At 37.0% G+C, this 24,617-nt stretch overlaps 1 protein-coding gene across 2 annotated transcripts in view; it reads right to left on the bottom strand.

The window, feature by feature from the left end:
- Nucleotides 1–254: 254 nt before the first annotated feature.
- Nucleotides 255–24,617, bottom strand: part of NBAS (NBAS subunit of NRZ tethering complex) — a 161,350-nt gene continuing 136,987 nt past the window's right edge. For both annotated transcript variants that reach the window (XM_058834123.1, XM_058834124.1), the window contains 4 exons: nt 20,981–21,120; nt 15,850–15,994; nt 9,883–10,011; nt 255–1,008 (listed from right to left, as the gene is read on the bottom strand). In XM_058834123.1, coding sequence (XP_058690106.1) covers nt 733–1,008; nt 9,883–10,011; nt 15,850–15,994; nt 20,981–21,120 — 690 coding nt within the window. In that variant the 3' untranslated portion in view covers nt 255–732. The remainder of the gene's footprint in view (nt 1,009–9,882; nt 10,012–15,849; nt 15,995–20,980; nt 21,121–24,617) is intronic.

Raw genomic sequence — 24,617 nt, 5'->3', positions numbered from 1 at the left:
AATATACACATTTATGCAATTTTTCAGAACTCAGGAAAAATATAAGTAAATACTTTGAAAGTACATTCACAAAAGGTATCAGGATTTGAGATGGGGCTTCCCAAACAGTGGAGAAAAATATCTCTTAGACTTTAGCTTGTCCTCATGAATAAACACCATTAAGGAGAGACAGGAATTTCAGCAAAACGGGCTGAAGAAAGAAAATATTTATCTGTCTAAAGGCTGAAAGAAGAGACATTACATTAAATGCAAAATATTTCATTTATTGCAAACAAAAGCTGTGATAACATTGCACAATACTGAATTTTAAGGTTTTGAAATTCTCAAAAATCACTCTTGTGACCTTTTCTGCTCCATATATATCTTTATAATTATATTTTTACATTAGTTTTACATTATGACAAGAGTAAATTACTTACAGAAATTATGACAAATAGTATATAGCCTGCCACCTTACTAATGTTTCATTTATATGTAACCGAGTGTACCCATTTAAGTTTGATCTGAAAGGATGATCAGATTCAATGCTTTGCTAATCATATAACAGAATGACAAAGTCTGCACCAATAGTTTTTTTTAACAATTAGAAATATATGGGAATTTACTGTGTGCTGTGTGTTTTCTATGAAATGTAGGTAATAACTCACTTTGCTACTTTACAAGATCAACAATTTCTCCCTTTTGTGTAAGATCTCCAGCAAAAATGCAGACAAATGCATAAATCCAGCATTTTCAGATCCAGTGCTGAACAGCCTGAAGGGCAGTAGTAAAAGTCCTGAGTGCAGGATGGGTCCCTCGATGAGCCATCAGGAGGGACCCGGCCTCTGCACTGAACCCTGCCTCCTTAAGCTGTTGTGCAATTTCCTCCACATTCCAGCCTCCCTGTCCCTGGTTAGCCAGGAGATGGTCAATAAGGCGTGGGCAGAAGGCAGTGGACATGCACTGCACCACCAACTTGGCGTTGAGGAGCAAGGAAAGTATTTCAGCATCACAAGTGGAATCATCAACCTACAAAGAAAGAAAAATTCAAAGTAATTAAAAATTAATGACCAGACACAGCCATCAGCCAGAACATGTCATGATGGTTCTGATTGGACAGAGTGACCTTCAAAGTAAGAGGTGTATTCCCCATGGATTAACCACAGGGATAAATGCTTTGCATATGTCAGAATATGTAAAAGTATGTCTTTAACAGTCTACCACATTAATATAAATACTTGACCTGCACAAAGTTATGGAATAAGAATGCTTAACAGCCTGGGATTACACCACCAGCTTTATAGACTTTTCATAGGTTTTCAGTCCCAGTGCAGCACAGACTACACCATTTAGCTCCATATCAAGAATGACACTGAGGAAGGTCAGAGCAGAGTATATTAAATTTTGGTCACTTTATATTAATATATTACATTACATTTTACATGTTAATATGACAGGTGACATTCACAGACTCAATCAGCACCCACAGCAAGGATGAGATTTGCAAAAGAATATGACATATTAGATGTGAAACACAGAGCTGCTACCTCTGAGAGACACCCTGGATGCCTCAAAAAATCTGGTTACTTGATATATGAAAGCACAATACTCTCTTGAGAATCTTGTCTGTAGCTTTACAAATAACACTATAAAATACTTTAAATTCTATTTCAGTTAATTTTGATATGTCCTTCCTGGATTCTTTGAAATACAGTGCTGTGTTAACTCACCACTTAACGAAGCAAAATTGAACAACTACATATAACCAAAAAAGGGAAGGGACCGACCCCCCCCCTCCGAGGGACCCTGACAAGCTTAAGATGTGGCCCTGAGAAATCTTCATGAAGTTCAGCAAGTCCCAGTGCAAGGACCTGCATCTGGGTTGGTGCAATCCCAAGCAAAAGTACAGGCTGAGCAGAGAATGGACTGAGTGAAGCCCTGAGGAGAAGCACTTGGGGATGTTGGTGGACAAGAATTTCAACATGACCCATCCATGTGCTCTCACATTCCAGAAAGCCTATCTATCCCAGAAATCATATCCTACGCTGCATCCCATGCTGTGTGGGCAGCATGGGAGGGGTTTCTGTCCCTCTGCTCTCCCAACCTGGAGTGCTGCATTCAGCTCTGAGATCCCCAGCACAAAGACATGGGCATTTTCAGTAGAGTGCAGAGGAGGCCACCGGGATGATCAGAGGGCTGGAGCACCTCTCCTATGAAGACAGAAGGAGACACTAAGTCTGGAGACATTAAGGCCCCAGAGACACCTCACAGCACCTTCCAGCACCTAAAAGGGGCTACAAGAGAGCTGGAGAGGGACTTTTTACAAGGACATGGGGTTACAGGACAAGGATGAATGATGAAACTGTAAAAGGACAGTTTAGATTAGGTATTAGCAATAGATTCTTTACTGTGAGGTTGGTGAGGCACTGACACAGACTGTCCAGAGAAGCTCTAGGTGCCCCATTCCTGGGAGTGTTTCAAGGTCAGGCTGGATGGGGCTTTGAGCTACCTGATCTAGTGGAAGTGATCTACGTCCCTGTCTGTAGCAGAGGGATTGGAACAAGATGATCTCTAAGGTCTCCTCCAACCCAAACCATTCAGTGGTTCTATGATAAAAAAGGACCAAAGGAGGGCTTGACAATGATCAGTTTTCATTCGGCACTGGTGAGGCTGCACCTCAAATCCTGTGTCCAGTTCTGGGCTTCACACTTACAAGAAAGACACTGAGGTGCCAGAGAAGGGCAATGGGCTGGGGAAGGGTCGAGAGACTGAGTCGTATGAGGAGCTGCTGAGGGAGTGTTTATTCTGGAGAAAAGGAGGCTCAGGGGAACCATTATCGTTCTCTACAAGCGCCTGAAAGGAGGTTACAGGAGATCAGCCTACTCTCCTAATTAACACGTCTGTGATAGGACAGGAGGAAGCATCCTCGGGTTGTGCCAGGGGAGGTTTAGATTGGGTATTAGGAAATAATTTCTTTATGGAAAGAGTTGTCAAGCATTGGAACAAGCTGTCCACAAAGTGGCTGAGACTTGGTTTAGAGAGGACTTTGCAGTGCTGGGTTAACAGCTGGACTTGGTGAGACTTCGTAAGTATTTTCTAACCTAAACAATTCTGATTGCAAAATTTCTAGTGTTGGCATCTTGCAGCACACCATGCAGCATAGTAAGCCATTATCCAAACAGCTGCCATCTCTTCTGAAATGGGACTGAAGGGATATTCTCTCCTGCCTCGAAGCTGTGTGTGCTCTGTTCTTGTATGTAGGATGGAACTTTACACAGGGCTTCACTGTTTGATTTTATGAACATAAAATGCAAATAGTAATTACAGTAGTGAGATTGACAGCACATGCAAGGTTTAATTTAAATGTTTTCAGGCTACTATTCATTTAAGGAAAAGTACTATAGATTAGTGTGATTCCATATACCAAAAATCTACAAAATTGAGAAAGACAAATCTGAAAGAAGACCTTTCTTAGCATAAACCATTTACCACCTAAGCTATACTACAGGGATGAAGATGCCCATGCAACACACAAGCAGAGAAACCTGTCTGCACTCGAAAAGAAATAAGATTAGTGTGGTTTCACACATAACAAAAGAGCTCACAAAAAGGCTCTTGGGTTATGCCCCACAGCTCATCCTTAGGCCCAAATAGATGACTAGGCTTAAATTGATTAACATTTCCCACTTTCTTGCAAACTGTCTGAAGACCTGGTAAGGAAGAGGAACTTTTGTAATTCAGTTGTCTCCAGGCAACTGGACGGAGACACATGATGGCAACCAGACCCTGTGAATGCATTTCATGCAGTTAAGGCCACTGGCCAGTTAATGGTCTGTTCCACCATTCTTCGGTCAGTCTATGCAGAGTCCAGCAGGTGTGGAAAGAACACAGAGAAACCAAGGTTTAATGAGAATTGCTTTTAAAAATAGGCAAGTTCAATTGACTATCAGTTTTACAGCTCCAAATCATGTCAATTTGTTTGGTATCAATTGCACATTTCTAGTCATTACTTTAAATAAAAATAACAGCCTACATAGATTGTCACTGAATTGATACATGTTTAGAAACCTTAATTAAGACAACTTATACACTGAACAGCTCTGTTTAAATAGAACTGTAAGATTTTTTAAAATTAAATCAATGTAAATGTAGCTTGAGACTACATTTATTTAAAATTAATTTTAAATCAGAACAACAAGCCTTTAAGTAAAAAAAAAAACCCTACTAAAACAATACAAAAGACAAACACACAAAGCATGTATTTTTAAAAAAAATACACCACAGAGAATATAGTGAGTTTTTTATGCAGGAAATTGCTCAGCAAAACTATGACTCTCCAATCTAAAAAAGAGATTGCTTAGCGGGTATACGGCAGATAGAAACACCACTAAAATTATAAAAGGCCTAATTAAAAAAAATTACAAAAATAAAAAAATATGAAGCATCAAATTAATCTAGTGGGATCAGATTACAAGAAAATAAAAAAATATATAGGTTTTTTCACTTTTGAATCCTCTGTTAAACAATACTGCAGAATGTAAAAGCTCATCCAAGTTTCTCCTTAAACTGCACAAAACCAAGAAAGAAAACCACTGGCAATTACTTAGCAGATACATACAGTTGTAAATAACCAAAAGTTTGGAAAGTAATATTTCAGAGAAAGAGCCTGTACATCTGCCCTATTCTTACTCTTTACTAGACTTGTAATTTTTCTATCTGTTTGAGCCAGGATGCTTGCTGTTCCAGATGGAATTTTGATCCTCAAAATTTGATTTCCATTAATATTTTTTAAAGTGCAACAGTTATTTTTGGTTGCCATACATACCAAATATTAGTCTACAGTAGATACAAACTCTTAAACATACTACATTTCCATTTTCAAAATCACTCTTGAGTCTAAGACAGTAAAAGTCAGCAAGTAAAAAACGAATGTTTTAAAAACAGCTGGTTTTTTTGGGCAGACAGCTAAGTCAAGATCTTACTTATCAAGCACTTCTGATCTGCCTGCAGATGCACAGCCCTTGCTATCCTAAGACCCTAGCTAGGCCATAAAACTAATGCTATTGCTAATACCAGAATCACTGTTCCAGTGATATGGAATGCAGCTGACTGAAGTTTAAGCAGGTCTCAGAGGTGTAGGTATCTTCAAATTAACACCCAACCACTTTCCATTATTGTGGATCAACTACGACCCACAATAATGACAGAATCAGAGTGTATATGTTAGAGAAAAATCATTATGCCTATCTAGAACTCCATGCTAAGGGTGATAAATTTTTCATTTGAGTAAAATCTGGAAGGTTTAAATGGGAGCAGCTTTCATTTTTCATATCCATCTCTCCTTCAGCAGAATTTGATTTAGGGTTTGATTTAGAATTTGAGTATAGATTTAGCATGATGCCCACACACAATGTCCACAGTTACAAATAAAAGATCTGATGGGGATAATTACATTAAGGAGAACTGGGTTTTTTTTTTCCCTTGGCTTTTCTATTTAGGTATTGGCTAATACCTGCTTTCAAACATTGAAGTGTAGGCATTCAAATGGTACCTTTGCTCTTATGAGAGCACTTGGGAGTACTGTGTCCACGTGTGGGGCCTCCAGCACAAGAAAGACATGGACTCGTTGGAATGGGTCCAGAGAAGGTCATGAAGACAATCTCAGGAGGGCTGGAGCACCTCTCCTATGAAGATAGGGTTGATGTTTTCAGCCTGGAGAAGAAAAGGCTCCAGGGAGATCATACAACAGCCTTTAACTACAAGAGAGCTGGAGAGGGATGTTTTATGAGAGCATGGAGTAATAGGACAAGAGGAAATATCTGATCTAAACCAACCTTCTTACTTTAAATGGTTTTGATTGGATATTAGGAAGAAATTCTTCACTGTGAAGTTGGAACAGGGTGTCCAGAAAAGTTGTGGATGCCCCAGACCTGGAAGTGCTCAAGGCCAGGATGGGCTTTGAGCAGCCTGGTCTAGTGGAAGGTGTCCCTGCCCATGCAGGGTTTGGAACTAGATCAATTCCACATCAGCACTATTTGTGCAGGTATCCAGAGGTTCTGGTATTACCAACAGGCAATATGTCACCAATAACTTCTGCAACAGAAAATCCTCAAGTTATGAAAGGTAAGAGCTACTGATGACCTAACAGCAGTAAAGAACTGAAACTGCTGTTTCCCAGAGTATTCCCTTTTCCAATACTATATGAGATAAATAGGCTTTCTGTTTCATTCCTTCCTGGAGTATGTATCTATAGAAGAAATAAATAAGGGGAAAAGAAACCAGTGACATAAAAAATCCTGGGAAATAAACTAGAGAAAGATATTTTATCATAATCACCATTAGTTTATAATTTACCTATTTCTTTTCAAGATTAACACCCATTAAGTGAGTAGCCATAAATGCTATACAATGAAGAACAGCAGAAATTCCATTATTCCACACAAGATTTGTGATTTTTCATAGTACATTTTTCAGTAAAACATGTTATGAAGGTAGATTCAGTACTTCATCACTGGAATTATAACATGTAAATGGAGCCAAGGTATTTTTTCAGACTACAACATTTTTCTTGTTCCAGTTTCTATAAAAGTATTGACTGAACAAGTATTTGTACTGCTTATATTAAGCCCCCACTTGTTAGCTGTTTTAACATTATGGGTTCCAACAGGCAATAGAATATTTACTTGTTCTCTCGGATGTATAAAAATCAGTTTTCATATATGAAAGATAATGCTGAAATCCCTCTCAAAACCCATCTGACTTTTAAGGGCTCTATTGGCAGTAATAGGGTTATTTAGGTAAACTGTTTTTATAAATTACTCACACAACATAGGGGAAGAACAGTTATTTCTGTTACTCAGAAAACACAAGTGGCAGTTCATTAAAAGACATACAATAAAAAGAGGGGTCTGCAATTTCCAAAAAGCTTACACAAAAACTTGGCTGGTTTATTACAGGCAAAAGCTGTACAATTTCTAGTATCAGCACTTCAGCATCATCCTTAACTGTAAACATCCATAAAGCTGTCAGCAACATACAACAAATGGCTAACTAATACATCCTATCAGCAAGCAAGTGCTGTATTTTTCTTGCAGCCATGTTTGTGAGCTGTGTTAGCACTGGATCAGGGAATCAATAGCTATGATTCCCCTCTGCCAGATGTTATTTGTCTGTTTCCTGTTTAATGTAAGCAGAAATGGCCTTCCTATGAAAAATTAATTCAGAATTTAACAAAAAGCATTAACAGTCTGAATACTGTTTTTTAAAATGCAAAAAGTAGGCATAGAAAATTATACTGAATGAACAACAGAACCATATGCACTTTCAGTACAACAGCAAATAATGTAATCATAAGAGATGCATATAAAACAAGGAGTAAGAGGTATTTCTTACACAATATAAGAACAGCTTTTACATTTAGCACAGCACTCTTCCATACTTGCTGCTTTTCTAACACTGTCATATTCAAGATACTGGCTAAGCTCTATGCCTGATGTAATAAAGTCAACAGTTAAATCTTCATTGACAAAGTAAAACATTAGACCAAAGCTAACTGCTTTGAAAATTCTAGGTTATTCAGCACTCTTACAGAACTTTAATTAATATTGAATTTAAAAGGAAAAATTAGAAACAGCTTATCAATCTGTATAAACAGCTTATCTTCTGTATAAGAAAGCCAAAAAAATATTATTTTGGGGATGCACAGGTATAAAAAGTGCTTTATGCTATCAAGAAGTTAATAAGATTCCTGGCCCTGAAACTCCAATATAATGTAATCAGCCTAGAGTGTAGGAAACTGAAGGCTGGAGCACACTAGAAAGAAATGACCAGTTTAAAGAGCAATGCAATTAGTAACAATTCAGAAAGTGCTACCTCACAGCATTACTATTTAAAAATTTAAATAAAATGTACTCAAACACTTATTCCTGCTGACAAGCTTCAGAATTAGTCACTTATACAGCAGCTTTCATCTGTTAACAAAAAAGTCAATTTTAAAAGGCTAACAAGAACACAGAGATGAGAAAGTGCATGCATATATCAGATTATCACATTTGTGCTTGCTTTCAATGAGATAATCTTATTTAAAAGTTACCAAAAAGCCTTGCTTTGTAGAAATAAAATCTAAAATTCCAGGTGGTAGAAGAAAACAATGTACTATTGTTTTGGTGGTTAATATTTATACAATTATTTTGTAAAAAACAGAACTTTTTTGTTTATTGGTATAAAAGAAAGGGAACAGGAATACCTATGTGTTCTTAGCTTAGATAACAAACTCAAATAGCAAACAAAATTCAAACTGGGTGCAAACAATGGCATTAGAATTTTGGTAGAAGCACATATATGTTACATATAATATGTCCTGCTACCTTCCATTCTACTGTTTCAAATCTTCATAGAGAACATGTTAAAAAAGCTGGTGCTTCTTCAATTTTGGTAACAAAGTCCTTTTGAAAGAAAATCAGCAATATGTGAAATGGAGCCTGTGCTTCCAGATCCATTGCTTCTCTGGCTTCACCAGTTCTGGAAAGGAGATGGATCATTTCTCAAACTTTTCAAAGGATGCTAAAAGAGAAAGCTTCCAGAATAAAACATGCATAAGAAAGAAAAACACAGCTCATGACGAAGAGAGACTCAAGAGAGAATTCTGGGAAGAGCAAGATGGAGAATATCTTTCCCAGGTAATAGAGAACGGTGCGAAAGTAGGGGATAGGATTTGTACATTTTGTTACAACCAAAGAACCTGAAAAGTTTGTGGCCATCAGTACAGAGAGTATCCCTAGAAGGCAGTTATAATTTCAATCTAAATTCCTACAAATCACTTTTCTAAAGCTTTTATGTTTGGGGAATATTTATTTAAAAAGACACATGGTTTCATTTGCTTCCACGTGGGCAGTTTCACTGTGAAGTACCACATGGAAAATATAACATAAATTATTATTTTGTATCATAACACACAACCAAAAGCTCCCTAAGATATGGTGCAGAATTAGGAAATATTGAAGATGAAGCTCTCCTACCTAAGTACTGTAATTCTGAAAATTATCAGTGCAGTTAATTCAGTCAGAGGAAAAAGCCATTCTCTTCCATTAATAGGTCAGAGACAACTGGTTCCTTCTCTTTTGCAATGTTAGACTTCAGACCACAGCTAACATAAAGCCCAAGAAAGTTGGGTTGCACATGCACAAGTTCAGAGCTTCAAAAAATTTTGAACTCAGCTAAGTTTTCAGCTAAAAGATAAAATATATATGATATAATGTTTTTGCCTAGGAGACTAACTTTCCTCTTTTTTGGTGTTCCTTCTTACTTGCTTTTCAGCAAATATAGAGGGAAAAGGCAGTAATGTAATGTTACATAGCAGTTGACAAATATGCATTAATGTCTTTCAGTTCTTCTCCAAAGAAAAAACAATATTTAGGCTTCTTCTCCAGAAACTTTGCTGCAGTATGGAATCAAGTTTGTTTAGAATGGCATGAAAGTCCCCAAAGATACCATCAAAACAAAAACAGTGATCTAACAGCTCTCCAAGTGTATATAGACAGATGCCACATTTGTCAGAAGCAAGTCAAGTCATCTGATACATTATTATCACTTAAAAAACCCCAGAGCAAGGGAATATGAACACAGAGGTAACAATCTCCTTCATATATCAGAATAGTTTCTGTTCCACCACACTGACTTAAAACAGCATACTAAGTAATTTAAAGGAAGTGCTTTTTATGAGGCTTAATCACCACGAGTATGTATAAAAGCTCGTGCCAGCCCTGTGTTAATGGTCACTGTGGATACAATAGCTGTGGAAAACCTTAATAATGGTGTCTCAGTAGTCTCTGCTTACTACATGAAGATGAAAGAGCTAACATATTATCTCAGCCTCTGAAAGGTGGTTCATTCAACTGTTCCTACCTTAGCAACAGCTGTTATCTGCTCCAGTGCCACAGCGTGAAGGTCTTGGTCTTTGCTTTCCACCAGCAGTTTCAGGGATGGCAGCAGGAGGGACTGGTTAAGCAGCAACAAACATAATTCTTTTATACACTGAAATAAAAAGCAAATTCTCTCAGTGTGATCTCTGAAGATACTAACATCATCATTCACAATAAAATTTATGAAAATTTTATGTCAAGTGCAAAATGAAAACCACACTTCCACAACAAATGAATTCCCTGTTGGAAACACCTCCTTGGAAACTTGAAAGAAAAATTTTAAAAACGTAGAATACTGGTTAAAATGCAACATTTGTTAGACAAGGCAGGTACTGAATCACCATTACAACCAGGAGCTTTACTGAAAAAATAACAGAGCAATGACAGCTCTCTGTGGGACTAATATATTTGTGCTTACTGAAATACTGCAAAACAAAGGAAGAAATGTTGACAGACACCTCTGACAATTCTGTAACTCAATAATGCAATCAGAAAAGTAGAACAAAATAAAGAGGAAATAACAGTACATACCAGACTTCAACAATGCTTCTGTTGCTCCTGTTGCAAAAAGCTTCAAAATTTTATACAATATTTTATACACAAAGTTTAGCAAATTAACTTTCTGTCATTCATCTAGTTTCCTATATTTGATAATACAGCATAAATTTAGCATCACACAATTTCAAGACAAAACTGGCCAGAAAATATCTTCTAAAATAAAAACAAAAACATCCTTCAACAAATCTACTGTGCACTTCCAAACCTTTACATTGTCCCTCAGTTAAACAACCAAACAACATGTCCCACATGCGAGCTATTTTCCTCAATGTTGTTAATTTTCTTTATTTATACATCAAAAAGTATTTCAACCTACAAATTCTATTATAAATCAAATCATAACTTCCCTTTCCCTTTCTGTAATTTCTGAGAATTTAGGTTGCTTGTCACAACCACTTCCCAACGAGGCCCATCCAAGATGGAACATTTTCCAAGGCACTTTACACTAGGGACTCTGGCTATTGTATGGTAGTTACACTGAAAATGGTATCCATCTTTTAAGAACTTCTCTCTATTTCACTCCAACAATTTGAGAGCAATTGTCAAAGGAGCACATCAGCTAAATACTAAACTGAGAGAATGCAAGTCATATTTTTTTTTGTGTTTTGAACTTTAATGATAACTGTAACAATTTAATAACTAAGATGATCCACGTATTTAGTAGCATAGTTTCAGCAGTTGTGAGACTAAAAGCCTAAATATTATTTGAAGATCAGGACACATTAAATACTCCAGATGTGATGTACTGCACAGACACCTGTCTTTGCTTGGGACAAGGAGCTCCCTGGCTGTACTTGCTCAGTCTTTTCTAAATTTACCCCTTAAAGAAAAACAGCCTAGAAGAATATATTCCATCACACTAAGCCAGAGCTGATGTAGTGACTCAGAAGTCACTAAAACAAGCCTTGTTCTCTTATTCAGACTTATTCCTTTATACTTGTATTCAGTAATGCTACTGATGATCAATGCTTAGACTCACACAATATGGAGAGTTGGAAGAGACCCACAAGGATCATTGAGTCCAACTTGTGTCCCTGCACAGGACCATCCCCAAGAGTCACACCATGTACCTGAGAGCACTGGACAAATGCTTTGCAAACTCTGTTTACTTGCTGCTGTGACCACTGCCCTGCGGAGCCTTGTTCCAGTGCCAAACATCCTCTGGGGGAAGAACCTTTTCCTAATATCCAGCCTAAACCTACCTGACACAACTTCAGGCCATTCCCTCAGATCCTGTCACTGTCACCACAGAGCAGAGATCAGTGTCTGCCCCTCCTCTTCCCCTCAGTCTCCTTGGGCTGAACAGACTGAGTGACCTCAGCCATTCCTCACAGAACTTCCCCTCAGGGCCCTTCACCATTCTCATGGCCTCCCCTGGACAGTCTCTGACAGTTTAATGTCTTGTATTGTGGCACCCAAAACTGCCCCAGCTCAGAGCAGAGCAGGACAATCCCCTCCCTGGCCTGGCTGGTGATGCTGGGGCTGATGCCCCCAGGACAGGGTTGATCCTCCTGGCTGCCAGGGCACTGCTGGCTCCTGTTCAACTTGCCATCAGCCCCAAGGACCCCCAGGTCCCTTCCTGCAGTGCTGCTCTCCAGCCTCTCATTCCCCAGTCTGTCTGTAAATCCAGGGTTGCCCCAGGTACAGAATCTGGAACTTTCCCTTTTTTAACTCCATGCAGTTGGTTTCCCATCCCTGTGATTGGTCCAGGTCTCTCTGCAGGGCCTCTCTATCTCTGAGGGAGTCAACAGCTCCACCCAATTTAGTGGCATGGGCATGCTTGTTGTGAATGGTATGACATGGATCAATGAGTAAGATGACTAAATACATTAAGCTTTATGTGATCATTCAGATGCTTATTAAACTTCTGGTAGTTTCATATTCCACTGGATTTCTTTTGAGATGCATACCTGCCATTCCAGCAAATTTACTGAATGGAAAGTCTGCACGTCTTCTTCTCTTGAAAGTGCATATTCATAGCAAGAGATGTGACTTATATTCAGAAAACAAATTCTGAGTCATAAAATACATAATCTGAGCAAAACAGCAATTTTATCACGCTTGGTAACATTTCCCTCTCAAAACCAGATGGACAAGTTGAATAACTTTCTGCCTGATAGCAGCATGTCCAGCAGATATACTCAGTCTTAACTACCATGCCCAAGTACAGAAGAAGCCATAATCTCTTTTGAAGAAGAAATACACATTCCAACTACTGCATTTCTTTTTCCACAGAAAGCAACTGGTCAGCATGCCAGCCACTAAAGACTGTCCAAATAGTACAAGTATCAACTTGTATCACTGCCACAAATGTCTGCAAGGCTGCTTTGGACAGGAATTAAAAACCCAAGCTCAGGAAGGAAGTCATTAGCCACAGCACTTCTCAGAGCAACATAAGTGGGTTTCTGGTCTGCAGTGAGCACTTGAAAGCATTCAAGTGTCTGTGGCCTGCCATGAGAGGCTCTGCTTAGAGGGGGTTTGATGTAATCTGTGAGAGGGTTGAGGGAAGGCCCAATTCAATATCGAATTACCATGATTTAGTTGAAACTTTTGTAAGACTACTTTTGTCTTCTATCTAGTTACACAGCTGTCAGTGTTTCACTGTGACATCAGCACGGCAAATAAACCATATGCCATAGGAGTCTGTTTTGGGTCCAGTATTATTCAGTATTTTCATGGATGACTTGAAGGGCTGGATAATGAATACAAAAAGCATTATGTCTGAAGAGGCTAAAAACAGACTGAAAAGCAGCATTTAAATTCAACATTATCTGAAGAGAATGAGCAGACACAACTGTGTATGAACAAAATCACACAATCTAAAATCATATATAAACCCCAGGAAAAACTAGCTACAACAATTAGGAAAAAAGGAGATCAACTGTCTGCTGTATTATTCTAGGAGGTATCTCATAGCCACTAGGACCCCAGGCTGATTACAGATAAGGGACTAGATGCATTCTCTCATGTTAACTGACACATGACCCATAGGCTGAGAGAAGAATGTAAGATATTCAGAGGAGTCACATTTTTAACAATTATCAAGGGGAGAAGGATTTATCCCTTTCTAAAGAGATTAATCAGTCAGGGCAGATATTGGACAATCCAAGCATGTGTCTTCCAGGCAAAAAAAAAACACCAATGCTTTCTTTTGCTAAAAGGAATGGAGCTATCTATCCACTGAATGATGCAAATTAAAACCCTAAACAAACAAACAACCCCACAAAAATAGCCCTCCAAAGAAAACACAGACACAGATACAAAGATTAAAGCTATGTAACTATCCAAAAAACATTTAAAAAGTACTTGGCTTAAAAAACTAGATGGACCAGTAGGATATGGAATGAAAAAAAAGAGTTAAATCCTTCATGACTATATCCAAAGATGGCTCTTCTAGACCACATGACTTGCAAGTTACATGTGCTTTCCACTACAACCTTTAGCAAGGCTGCTACGGAAGAAAACTTGAATAGCAAATGTTTTTCATGATAGTTAACTGGTTTCAGTTTTTAGAATTCCATCATTCCAAATTTGTCATCTTAATCAAGTGGATTTACTGAAATGTGAAATCACCTAAACAGGTTAATTGTCAGTGATCACATTTTCATCTTATTCAGCCACACAACTGCAAATCTATCATTTGAGCACTTAAGTATTGTAGCTATACATACAAATAAACTACATAAATTCAGGCACGTCATTCCTGCTCTTCCCAAGTAGTGACTTACAGGAATGCAGCCTGTGTTTTAAGTAACTGTACAGCTACACATTTTAGTGCAACTCCTTGTTACTGCACAGCATTCTAGCCATAAAAAAATGTATTTTACATCAGTAAGCCTGTTTAAACCTTGAAGATCAAAGTAACTTCATATCCTTACCTGTATAGCCATACTTTACGTGATGGGCTCTTTCAACATGCTGTACCATTAAAAAAAAAAAAGGAAAGCATCTCCAACCAAAGCTGTCTACCAATACCAAAACTGTATGTAAACTTTACTTGTCATGGAGACCATGGAAAAGTTCACTCAACTAAGAGAAATGCATGACCCTTCTTGAGCAGAACTCTTGGTGAACTGATTGCTGTATGACAGTGACACTCAGAGGGATTTGTCTCCCTGGATCACCAAGGTGAGGCAGAACATTCTACTTGGACAAAGTTCAGCTACTCCCATCAGATGTGATTGTGAATTTACAAGCTACAATGCATCAATTCAGCACCTTACAAAGAAAAGCTCCATATAATTATACCAGTCCCAGGGATACACAGACCTGCCCTCCACCAAAGAGTTTTGGTGGGATGAATAAATTTATAAATGCACTTATCACTTCAGCTTACTGCCACCTTCTGGAATCATGTTTTACATAGATTTCTGAATTTTATTCAGATCAGTGTGTTGGGCTAGGGAAAAAAACAAACAACAAACAAAAACCCACACACCCACCTGTCTGTACTTTAAACATAATGTGCTGTTTTTATTCTGCTTCTCTTCCTAACATCAGCTGTTTTCTATAAAAGACAGTGACTGAATAAAGACAACAAGGGATTTATCAGCCTACTAAAAATATGCATGACTACTCTGAAATTGTGTGAAGTTTATTAAGAACTTCTCCAGTCTGTCTTCAGTAATATACAGTGTTTACATACAAAACACTTTAATAATTTTATACATAAGAGATGTTTGTATTGAAGTATGCACAGACAGGGAAGACAAGTTAGAGTATCATAGGTGCTACTTAGCAATTACTTACATATTAAGGTTTTTTCCAATCACCACGTTTTTCAGGGGTTCCTCACTAAATCTTTATGCATTTATTAGTATGAGAATTACTGATAATTTAAGTAACAGTTTTTGCAACACTGATTTAAATGATAACAGATTATTAAAACCTTTCTACAAATACATTAAAGAATAATTTATACTGGAACAGACTTAAAAAGATCAGCTAATCCAACCAGCCTCCAACTCAAAACAACTCCAACATGATCAAACTGCCTGTGACATAATCCAGTCAAGTCCTAAATACCTAAAAAGATAGATGCCCCATATCTCTTCTAGGCATCTAACTGTTCTAATTCTAATGTTTCACAACTTTAAAGATGAAAAATTCAATGCAATGAGATTTTCTGATGATGTAACACGTCTCTATTGCCTCTCGTCCTTTAACTGAGCATATCTGAAAAGAGACTGACTCTAATTCCTCTCCTTCTTTCCTTATTGGACTACTTAAAGACATGATCTCCCATAGTCATCTCTTCTTAGGACAGACTGAACCCAGATCTCAGCCTCTCTGTTAGATCTCCACTGCACTTGATCCAGTATGGCAACATCTTACTTGTAGCTGGGACCTTGAAACACAGCTCATAAACATGATACCCAAAGTTAAAACTTACCTTGGCAGGGAGCATGTACTTTGTCTCATACAAAGAACGGCAGATTTTCAAAATTTCATTTCCTGTGTTCTCCTTTTCCTCAGGTGGGCACCTCTGCAGCATGAAAGTCCCCAGTTTCACCCAGGGATTATCATCTGTGCACGATCTGCCCAGTAAAAAAAGAGATGTATATAGAATATAAATATACATATACCATCTTCTGTAGGTTGTTTCTCATGTGTGACTTAAAAGTACAACCTCATGAAAGAAAGATGAAAGTTTTGAGACAAGTTACTCTCCATAATGCCATCGCTCTTTCAATGCAATAAAGAATTTTAAATTACTTGGAATTATGACATGCTTATTACAAACCCTGAGGAACTGTACACCAGATAGACTGATCAAATTGGAATAGCACAGGATCTTCTCCTGGCTTTACAACAGCTGATTTCCCAAGTAGAGTGGTATCAAGGGAGGGGTGACAGGAATCCAGCATTCCTAATTTTGTTTGCTTTGATCACATTCTAACAGCTTCTGTTTCTCAAGTTACCTCTTGCTTCTGAGAGGAAAATATATAGTCAGATTCACATTTTAATTTTCAGGTCCAGTGAGTACAAACAAAAATAAACTTTTCTCCACAGCCCATCCAAAAAGGGTAAGAAAGTAAAATTACATGCATCTGAACTCTGCTAGAAGATACGGATAGGGTTACATTTGTTTTACACATTTAAAACGTTATTTTAATTCCACACAGAACCTCATGCTATGTTACCATTACATAATGGTCAGAAGGAAGACAGTGTATACAAGTAAATTTCATCATGCAGGATGGCAAAGGCAGTGTTTACTGTGAAGTTGTTTTTTTTTTGTAGCCATTATTTGGTAGATCATGGAGATATTTGGATACTTGTGTTAGGAATTATACTGACTAGGAGTGGATGCAGTGACGGAAATGGGTAACAAGCCACTTTTAACTGATAGCACAAAGCACAACACTGGAACATACCTACACTGCCATTTTTCTAATGTAAATTAACTTGGTGCATTTCAATTCCCACCTACAGTGGGCTAAAATCATGTGCAATTACAGCTTATATAATGATTGCATTAAGTCACAATCACACAATGTCTATGTTTATCTGTGCATAAACTTAAGAAGGCACAAGAGGCATTTTAAAAATCACCCCATCAATTTCTCTGGTCAGTAATCAGCATCCCAAAGACATGGCAAACTTTCCACTTTAGCTTAAAAAAACGAAAACAAGAACAAAAAAACAACTCTCATAGGAGCAGGACCAAAAGTGGCAGTGGTATTACAATTTAGTGAACATTAAGATACTCATTTAGTATACATAGAAGAAGAAGAAGCAGTAAAGTACTGTCAAAACGCTGCTTTTCAAAGTTACTATTTTGCAGCAACTATTAAAGCAACACATTAGTATAACTGGAAATGGAGTCTGTTAAGAGTCTGTTGGATTGACACACCAAGTGTCTGACAGCTCTGGAGCAAACAACCACCAATATCTACTATCTCATACATAAAAGGTATCTTCTGCTCATTGTCCACTTTTACAAGTACACAGTGTAAACAAGTGAAAGCAGCTCCACATGCAGCTGTCATTACAGTCCGACATGAAAACCAGATGGAGAAGCTAGGAGTGGGCAATTTTGAATGTAAATTAAATAGAAGTCATTGTCTTTTTTCCTTCTGACAACTTAATTGAGCCTTTCCATCAGTCACAGGCACTGAGCACAGAGCTGTCAGAAGTCTGGCTGCCAACAGCAGAGTTCCTCCACTCCGCTCCTTTCAATGTGATGGGTCGAACCCCAAGACACCAGATTATTCAACAAACAGAACACGAGGCACTCTGTCTGTGAATCCCCAGTAAGGGCATGAGAAGGAAAAAATCCCTGCAACTCCACCTTGTCACTGGTTAAAGGGATAGCTCCTGCTCTGTGAGCCATTTCTCACTTACAGACACAGAGCCAAAATGCATTTCCATTTCTACAGCTGCTGCCCCCAGAGTACATTAAGAAAATCTAAGAATTTTCCATTAGAAAAAGGCAACAACAATCACACTACAGAAAAAAAACAACAACAAAAAAAAAACCTCAAACAAACCAGAAAGATGCAAGGCCATCAAGGCTTGACATATGCAAATTTATTTAAGTATCAGATTACATAGTTTACATACATAAAGCTTTTCTCATCGAAATTCCTTGTAACTATTTAAAATACTCCTGTGCGCTATTAACAACTATCTGCTATCCCTAATTAAAACCAAAATTAAGTTACCAAAATCTGACACCTACAGGCAGAATTCAGTTTTCTACTCTCTTGAATTTTACTTTAGTTCAACTGTGCTTATAAAAAATTATTTCTCATAATGAAAAAAAGTATTACTTCAAAACCACAGCAGAAACACCTTAATTTTTTTTCCCAAAGCCAAAAGCAGAAAATCTGGGATTAAGATTTAAAAAGTGAACTAAAGTACTGGGTCTCAAACACTAGGGTTATTTCAGTTCCAAAGCATCTTATCAATATTTATAATAAATATAAAAAATGCCTTTTGAATGTAGGCAGCAAGTTCCAAAGGACTGCAGAGCTTCAGGTACTATCAATAATTTTTTTAAGAAACACCTTTATGAAATGTTTAAAATGACATCTGCCTATGAGCCATCTGGGTGGAAAAGCATGCATGCATAACAAGGCTATGAAAATAAAATTTTAAGAAGTGTACAGCTTTGAGTGCTGACTGAAATAACCAAGCTACATCTCTGTTTACCTCACAGTAAACACGGCATATTATGACAATAAGAGCATCATACTTGTGATAATAAGTATTATTTTAACTGGAATGTTTTAGAAAACAAGAACTTAAAAAATACATTAAGTATGGACTTACTACCATAGGGGTTACAAAAATTGAAAGCCTACCAAAAGCCCCCTCAAACCTTAGTTCTTTTATTTCTCGTTCCTTTTAAACCTTTACAGAATGTAAATTGTGTTTTCCAGCTTTTTATTCAATTGTAAGTATTAGATATTTATTGCTAGATTGAAAACCCAAGTTCTAAGTATTCACATGACTCACACTTAAATTCCCCAGTTCCTGTAAGGTTCATTACATTGGCTGTAAACAAAAAGCGATAATGACCTTCTTCTGAAGGAGGAAAAAAAGAGTAAAGAGGAAACAAACACACCAATGCATTTAGTTTTAACTTCTTGATGTTTTCCTCTTTGCTCAAAAATTTGTTAATACAACTTGCTTTAAAATGAAATTGTTGAAAATACCAAAACAGTTCCATGTTTTACTCCCAAGCATCCAAAAGAAAGACTTTTCCAAGAACACATATACACATACATAAACCCCTAGGGTGCTCAGCATAGATGAATGCTGTGGAATTATGGATTGAAGGAGAAGAGGAAAGAATTGTGACTATGTAATTGTCTAGGAGCCAGAGTAACAACTTCAGACTCTAAAAGAGTTATAATACAGGTGATCTAAGTATTTGCAGAAATTTTCACTTTCAAGATCGCTGAAGTCGAAGAAATTTGATCCAGAGTTGTGACAGCATCTTTTTTTTTTTTTTTTATTCTTCACTTTAGGAAGTCAGACTGAAGGAATATAACACCAAGAGGGAGATACAATTATGTAATTTTTTATGACCTCTGTAACCAAAAAGTAGACAAGAACTGCCCGTATACAAGAAGGGTTCTCCTTTCACAGAACTCTTTAGTCTTTCTGTTCAACACAAATAAAAAGGATTTTGCAAATTGCAGCAGTATTTCCTTTGAAATTGACCTTTTATTCTTTAAATTTTGGTTTTTTGTTAAAGGTAGTGTGTAGATTAAAAAAAGTTTGAAAGTTCCCCCACAATGTTAGGGATCCATTTTTCAATTACAATCAAAACCAAAACTTAAAGTGAAAGTTGAAACATGCATTTGTGACAGATCCCACAGCAGTCCTTGTAATTCTTAATGTACTCAAGAATTTTTGGCTTTTAAAACTCTCAGTAAAGAATTTAGGTTAATGCTTATCCAGAAATTCCAAATAAACTGCAAGTTTGAATGTGAAAAACCACTACAGATTACCTTGTAACCCACCAGTTCTCTACACATGCATAAGATAGTTACTTTTCAGAAAAAGATAAGCCTTAACTTTTCTGAAAAATCAATGCACATAAACACTTTGTTATGTTGCGTCTTTGTGAATGTAGTTCCCAAGTTAAAATAGATTGTATTGATTACAACCTATTTTAAGGTAATCCAAAAGTAATTCAAAATAAACACTATCCAATGACTCTAATCTAACTACTGTCAGACATGGCTAGCCAAAAATGTGTTAGTATTACTGCTCTCTGAAAGATATGTGACCCTTGCCTCTCAAGTTTATTTGAATAAACTTCTCGAGTTTATTTGAATCCTTGTATCTTAAAAGTGATTAGCAGTTATAGAATACAACAGCTAAATTTTTTACTTTCAAATGTATTCAGAAAGTCAAAGCCAAAACCCAAAGAACTGATAAAATATAATGTAGTCTGGATGTTCCAAATTACTACTTCCAGTTAATATCCACTTTGATGGGTGCAATTCTGAAGTCTTATAATTATTTTAATCTTAAATTGGTTTGGATTCTTTATTCAGAGAGAGAAATAATTGGTAGTGGATCTAGACAAGAGAAGTGCCATTTTGTGGTATCATTACCCTCCCAGATCTCCTGTAGACTGTCTGCCACATCCATCTGAACATCACCTTTCGAAGGCCTTTCTGCAAAGTGTAACTTTGACTACAAAGAACAGTCAGAACTTTCTGTTCTTTTTTTATGGACTCTGTTTATACTGCTAAAAACAAGAGCAAAATATGTAGTTTGAAATTTAAGTAGATAGAACACTCTCCTGTTCAAGAGTTCAATCAATAAAACACTCTTCTGCCCTCCTCCATGACACAGATACATATGTGTACATACAGGTTTTACAAGAAACTGATTTATTCAACTCTGCCTTAAACAAACCATTTATTCCCCCAATAGGACCTTTACCAAAGAACACACTCCTACCAGCCATGTTTAAATTATTTGACTGAAAATAACATTATATCAAGCAAGAAGACTTTGAACTCTTTTATTACATGATTGTTTGAAGAAACACTCACCCATTGCTCCTGTCCATCGGCGGCCAAGCCTGAAGCAGCAAGACCAAGTGCTGAAATTCAGACAGACTCTGACTGGACTCCAGAAGTCCCAGGAACAAATGGTATCTTTTTTCTTCATTTTCAATATCTGTTATCTCTACCTGAAGGAGACAAAAACCAAACAAACTAACTAAACCGCTTTTTTTTTTCCCCCGGAAATCAATGTTTTAAAAATTTAAAAGCAATCAACAAACTATCTGGGAAGAACATCACTGTTCCAAAACAATGCAGGAAACACAGTGAATGTGATTTTCCCAGAAATCCATTTTCTTACTTACCATTTTCAACTACATGCAAATAAGATGGGAGAACAGAGATGATGTGGAATGACTTAGGTGCACATTCCTAGAACATTGTAATCCCATACAAGCATATTCTTTGATCAGTTCAGAGGATCAGATCTGTCTTCTTCAAACAACCAAAAATTCCTGTAATTTTTTTTCTCAATGTATAGACATATACACACACACATACTTTCAAAGAATGACTATGTCCAGTGCTTTCCTAATATGTACTACTCTCACTCACCCATGAAAATTCAATAGTTTGATCTGAATTTATTGCACCTCATCTTTTCTCACCTAGAAAAGAGCCTTGAAAGAGGCTTCTCAATTAATCTACACAGCACAGGACATCTGCTAACAAGTAATACAGTATTTCTCTGCACAGGTGTTTGAACCCAAGAAAAACAAAACCCCACTGTCCTATCAGTTCCCAGACAATACTGTCTTGGGACAAGTGCCTATCTCTGTTGAAAAACTGCAGCTTTTGCCTGGACTTGAATTCACTCCAGTTGATGACAGGTTCTTTTAAAAATAATTACTGCCTGCAGTTTCATGGTAAAAATGTGCAAGGTAAAAGGTCTGACAGTCGAAGGAAGGTTGCTGTAAGTAAGAACCAACTTGCTGCCAAATGAGAAGTAACTTCTGTTTAAAAGTTTGGGTATCACACCAGGAGGGCTTTCATAAATAGAATAGCAATTCGAGGCTAACCTGACATGCACAAGTTTTTGGAGTTTAACAATTCTTTGTTACAATAACAAAGCAGCTCCCTTGGTATTATTAACACATTCTAACACTGAATTTTTCTTCCAGAGTCCACAAACTCCCAGAACATCAAACACTTCAGTTTCATCTTATAATTCTGCTGAAGATACAAAGCATTAAATGTTAACTTTTCTGTTTCAGCCCAAATAGTTCTAAGACATCAAACATGGACAAAGTTTTCCTTAGTTCTACAGCTACTCTGAAAGATTAAAGATCGCATCCAATCTCTTCAAAGTGGCTCTGATACATCAAGGGCATATTTTCAAAAGAGGCTGGAAAATAAACATTACTGATGCATTTATTGAGTTGCCTACATAATCTGTGACTTTAAAATATTTAGTGTTGAAAAACTGTTTGCTTCTGTCTCCAGAGTATATCTGAAAGCACCATACACTAAAACACTTCAGATAGAGAAAAAATGTTTCCTAGATCTGGGCACTTGAACTATTTTTCTTTACTGCAAATGTCACATAGCAGACATCAGTTACCCACCTGTAATAGATATAGTTGATATATATAATATATAATATTATAATACTAGATACTGAAATGACAAGGCTGAAAAGAGAACAGAGATAAACAAGAAAGGAAAAAAGAGACAGAAGACATTAACAGCTAAGGTTCCAAAATATTTACCATCTTAGCAAATTAAGTACTAGCTAGACAACAGAAGCTCTCACACTGCTTACCCATCCCCAAACCCCTTTCTTTGAAAACTAGCTCCTTATATATTGAAACCAAGTGCATGCCATTCTGCATGGTCCACTGAGTACATTTTAGTAGATCTGCACAAACTGCACATTACTTCAAAACACAGACTAAATGTTTAGATCTTTCTAATGATAGACATAAAAATGGCAATAAATGGCAAAGACAATATCAATACATGAGAAAAGCTGGCAGAGAAGGTCCCATACAAGTAGTAGAGAATAGATCAGACATCCTTTCATTCAACATGAACTGAATTCCAGTACCTCTACCTAATAATTCATCTTTATAGACTTTGGTTTACATATTTTAATGTTAATCTAGCACCATAATTTTGCTTTGGGCAGCTGGATCCTTGCAACATGATTACTCATGATATAACACACAGTAATTCATCTCTAGTCATTCAGAGGAATTACCTCCCTGTTCTCAAACACAGAGAGCCTTTCTGCAGCATTTCACTCTCCAATGGCTTTTTTCAAATCACCTATGTTTCTCACTAAGAGTAATAAAGTGAAGTTTCTGCAGTGTTAATGATTTGTGGGTTTTAAGAAGACTGGTGAAAATTCACTCTTTATATGGCATTTTAGATGCAAGTCACTTTCATTTAATGTGAAACAAGAGATTTCTGTGATAGCTCCTTGCTAGAAGGAAGCAATACCTTGAAACAGCACATAGGAATGAGATTTTAATTTATATTTGCTATGTGTGTGTATGTATACACATACATATGTCTTGACAGATAGATAGATTGATCTATATATAACACACACAGAGAACTTAAGTTTTGCTCTGTATTAGTCTTAACTGAGTCTGAGAGAGCACAGTGAGAAGACACCTCATGCAGCAGAAACAGAGCATGCTCTGTGTAAAAAGGTAGAAATTTCACCTTTACAAAGTGAAAGCTAGTGAGATGAGCTGCTGCAGTTAAGCCTCTTGTTTTATTGTAATAACAGATTAAAAAAAAAATCCACTTTTAATTGAACACTCTCCTTGTAGCAATTTTGGATGATCTATTCAGATGTCTCTGAATGTAGTAACTGCTTCCCCTTCCTTTTTTTAAAAAAAAAAAACCACAAAACATCTTTCTAAACCACTCTGAGGTTAACCATGCAAAGATAACCCCCATGAACTGCTCAGAGCCATCTAAACACAAGTGCCTGTAAAGAACCTGTCAATAAACAGAATAATGAGGCTCAAAGCCAGGCATGAACTTCAGATAACCCCAAAGAAATGTGAAAAACAAGTGGAAAAAAAAAATCAGACCATAAAACAACAAAAGCAAGGAAAGGAAAGCAAGGGCTTCCAGTTTTAACAACAGATTTGCTCAGTTCTGACTTGATTCTCCTCAGTTTCAGGCAGTCTCTTTGGCAGTAGAACACAGTTGGCATCATGTTTCTCATTAAAAGGCTGCACAAATATTTACCACAATGGGAAAGTCAATTAGGGGAATTAATTGTAGAAATTATACTCATGATAGATTATAAAACAAAATACAAATTAAGTCAAGCCAAACCTTATGTTTAACTGTTAAAACACACAATTTCATTACTGAGGGACTACATATGTTCAGAATCAAGAATATAGAAACATCTGCATACATTAATGTTCCTTCAAAAAATTGTACAGGAAATTCACAAAGCAAAATACTGGCTACACAAACAGCATGAGCTTGTCACAGCCCATGAGAAATTGATTCAGTGCTGAATTAAAAACTCTGTGCACTAAAAATTTCTCCTCAAATAAATCCAACTTTTCTGCTTTATGATCAAATCTTTCAGACTTAACTTAAATGTTTTAAGACTCTTTCCTCACAGATTAGATCCTATTAGATGCCCAAAATG

This window comes from Poecile atricapillus, chromosome 3 (assembly GCF_030490865.1).
Source record: "Poecile atricapillus isolate bPoeAtr1 chromosome 3, bPoeAtr1.hap1, whole genome shotgun sequence".
Taxonomy (NCBI): domain Eukaryota; kingdom Metazoa; phylum Chordata; class Aves; order Passeriformes; family Paridae; genus Poecile; species Poecile atricapillus.
This window is presented reverse-complemented; position numbering and strand designations above follow the sequence as displayed.